At 46.2% G+C, this 3,717-nt stretch overlaps 1 protein-coding gene across 1 annotated transcript; it reads right to left on the bottom strand.

The window, feature by feature from the left end:
• Positions 1–445: 445 nt before the first annotated feature.
• On the bottom strand, positions 446–3,221 carry knrl (knirps-like). The gene is made up of 2 exons (XM_017633659.1): positions 3,102–3,221; positions 446–2,687 (listed from the first exon to the last, which is right to left on the bottom strand). Exons 1-2 carry the CDS (start codon positions 3,219–3,221, stop codon positions 477–479), a joined length of 2,331 nt encoding a protein of 776 aa, XP_017489148.1. The 3' UTR covers positions 446–476.
• Between the last annotated feature and the right edge of the window lie 496 nt (positions 3,222–3,717).

Here is a 3,717-nt window from a genome sequence, read left to right as displayed (position 1 = left end):
TCAAGATTTGTATGAAATGAAAAAAATGGTTTGCTCGATAAAAAAATCCCGTTTAATAGATATTCGAAAAATCAAAGATTAAAAAAAAAAACGCCTGTAGATATGCAACAAAACCGATGGAAACCGGTTTGGAAAAACCGAGCCAATCACCCTAAGCTATTGGCACGGTTTTGAAAATTTATATGGCATGTCCTCTGATTATCTTTTTATTTGATTTATTTTAGCATTTAAGGTGGCGACGCGTAAAAATACTACGGAATTTTATTTGTTTGCGTTTTTTATTTTTCTAGAAATTTAGAAAGATTTTCTAGCAAAAACCAAAAATAAATAAAAGTAAGCAATCCAAATATTTTTTTCGAAATAAAGAAAATTTAATTATATAATAAAAATATAAGAGAAAGCAATTTGAAAAATTTGCGCTACTAAATCTATCAAATAAAAAAATCTTTAACTAATATTTTCACTTATAAACAACACTACACCTTCGTGGTCAAATCCAGCGCCGCTGTTGTTGTTGTTGCGGTGGCAGAAGAAGTACCGCTGGCAACTTTAGACGCTGTGCCACCGCCAACGTCCAATTTCACATTAGCGGCGCATTCCAGCGCCGGTACAGTGGCCAATTTCAAGCGCTTGGCATATTGCACTCCACAATCTGCCTGTTTACCTGGAACTGAGTGTAATTTACGTTTCATCGTATCCAACTTGAGAACGCTCTCCTCGCTATCGCTAGACTCCAGACGGTATGTTGAGTTAAAATAAGTGTTAATGTTAATGTTGTTGCTGTTGTTATTGCTACTACTAGTATTATTGTTGTTGTTGTTACTTTTACTGCTAATATCATTTTTATTGTTGTTGCTGTTATTACTGCTGCTATCACCACTTTTCTTAAGCACAGCCGTCGCACTAGCTACCTTATCCACCTCATCGACGTCCACCTGCAGCAATTCATCGTCCGCTTCTTCAGCTACAAGCGGTCTAATCTTTTCACGTGGCCTTTCGGTGGTGTCGTGACGCTGGTGCCGCTGCTCTTGTTCGTGCTCCGCCACACACTCCACCTCATTATCGCTATCGGTTGCCTGCACAGAGCCGGTCGAACTGCATTTGCTGCTCAGCGAACTGCTCGCCACCGAACTGCTCGTCTTCATGCTCAAGTCGATGGGATTATCTTGTTGTAACGCTGGCTTCGTAGTGGACGCAGGAGTGGTGATTTGTGTTGGCGTTGGCGTAGTAACAGGAGTTGCCACAGCTGTAGTATTGGGTTCGACGCTGCTCAGGGCACGATTATTCTCTGGCGAGCGCGGTGGTGTCATCGAGACAACCAACTCCTCCTCCTCATCATCATCGTCTTCACCTTCGCTCTGGGCTTTGCTAGCCAAGCGCTCGCAGTCAGCTTCACCATCACCACCATTTGAATGCGCACTCCCAGCAGAGCCAGCTGGCGCTTTTTCTGCGGTACGCGCTGCATCATTTTCCCTGTTGTGGCAGTCCTCTTCATCCTCGATGCTTTGTCGACTACGCAGGCGTTCGCGTCCGCTCTCTGAGTTCGGTGTCACCAGAGCCGATATTGAGTAATCATGTTTCGGATGTTCCGGCAATTTTGTCGTCGCCGGTGGTGGACTGTTGCGTTGCGATTTGAGCACCGCGTCTAAGTAGAAGCGTTTCGTAAGCTCCTCCGCCGCTTTGCTGCCATTGGGTATGTGATTATTGTTGAGCGCATCACCGCTCTTCGGACTTTGTGCGATACGCTCAGCTTCCTTGCTAGTGTCTGGCTTATTACTACACGCCATGACAGCCGCTGCTGTTATTGGTGTGGTGGGTGTTTGTAGCGCTGGTGGAAAGCGGTTGGGAGCGGTATTATTTGAGTTAAAGAGCTGATGCACTGCGGCAGCGGCGGCTGCAGCTTGTTGTTGCTGCTGTTCAGCCGAAGTCTTTAGCAGGCCCTGATGGTGCGAGTAGAGCGCTGGATGATAGCCAGGGAATAGTAGGTGCGAGTGTGGCAGAAAGGCAGGTGGAGGCATAACCGACATAGAACCGAGTCCTGGAAACGGCAGCGGCAGGAAATGTGGCAAGTCTTTGCGTAGTTGTGGGGGCGGTGGCCCAGATGGTCCGCCCGCTTCAGCACCATGTTTACCACTTAAATGTATGCGCGTACTCACGTCCAAAGAATTATCCGAGTTGTGCGAGTCGGGCGAGCTGACGGATGGCGAAGCGTTGGCGGGATGTTTGGCAGCAGCTGCAGCGGCGGCATACTCCTCCAGCCCTAGCATTAGTAGCTCCTCTTTCGTGTGCGGTTGATAAAGCCCAGGATATGCGCCTGCATGACCCAGCATGCCAAGAGCGGCGGCTGCGGCAGCGCTGGAAGGTGGTCCATGTGGCGACATGCCAGGTGGTGGCGGTGGTTTCTGTCCTGGCATGTGCGGTGGGCCGCCATGTTGCGCTGCGGCGGCTGCAGCGGCAGCAACAGCAGCTTGTTGCTGCTGATGCTGCTCTTGCAGCAGGCAATGAATTTTGAACCAATTGGAGCGGCGTCCATAGCGTGAACCGCTCTTCGACATGCCCACAAGTAGGCATTTGCGCAAGCGGCAGGCTTTGCAGGCGGTGCGGTTTTTCTTATTGATGATACATTCGCCATTGTTCTTGCAGTCGCTGATGGACGAGAGATTGTTGTAGGAGCGGCCGAAGAAGGACTGCAATGAGAAATAGAATAAGAAAAGTGTTTATTGGTCATGCGCTTACCATGAAGAAAACAAATTAGACGCTAGTTTATTTAAAAATAATATTTTAAAATATTTGTATGAACACAAAGATGTCTAACATATTATTTGGAGATGGTCGATGCTGTTGCGCGACTACACTAAATTTCTCTCTCTCTTGCATACGCGTTTGTCTACGCTGGTCAATATGACCCACCCATATGCAACATCTGTAACTAAACCTTTCTTTTTTTTCTTCTTTTTTTTTTAGATTTTATCAAAGTTCAATGGCTTAGGTGGTGAGTAACATTCGCGGGTGCGAACATTGGCCGTTTTATGATATTTTTTATGCCTAAATATTTATGTATATATGGAACTATATTTCGAAATTTTGCAAGCAGCTATTACCTTGGCAGCTTGCCAATCTACGCGGCTTTTTAGGTTTCTTATTCCTAGCGCAGCTATGATAAATAGCATAATGTCTCCAACTAACCTATAACTCGCATCGAACCAGTTAATCATACTCATCTCGATCAATAAGCCCACCGAATTTTCTCCCGCGGCCCACCGAACCTATACAAACTTCAGCAATGATGTTTCTAATGGCTTTGTGGAGCAGCCATGAGGGACCTGTGCATTCCGATGAGACGTGACGACAGAGTGGAAATTTCGTTCGATGGCCTCGTCTCGTCGGACCCGTAGAAATGCGGAAGCTATTTTAGCTACTAATTTACACTTCCCTAGATATGTCAAGCGTCGAGAGAGCTGCAAAAAATGCCAAAAAAGAGTGCACCCCTTACTCAAAGCAGCGGTGAAGTTCAGGTGAACATCGGGGAGGTGAACGCCTGCAAAGCCATTGGTCCTGACGGAATATGCTTACGGATGTTGAAAAAAATTAGTACGGCAGGAGTTGGTCACCATTTTTATTTCATAAATATGGAAATCGGACGGTAGTTTCACTACTAAAGCCTTGAAACCAGTTAACAAAGAGCCATTTTATCGGCCGCTTACTCCTTTCCTAAGT

The sequence above is a fragment of the Rhagoletis zephyria genome, unplaced genomic scaffold, assembly GCF_001687245.7.
Source record: "Rhagoletis zephyria isolate East Lansing unplaced genomic scaffold, Rhagoletis_zephyria_1.1 Rzeph_scaffold_12019, whole genome shotgun sequence".
Classification (NCBI taxonomy): Eukaryota; Metazoa; Arthropoda; class Insecta; order Diptera; family Tephritidae; genus Rhagoletis; species Rhagoletis zephyria.
Note: the sequence above shows the minus strand (reverse complement) of the source record. Positions and strands in the feature narration are given on the sequence as shown.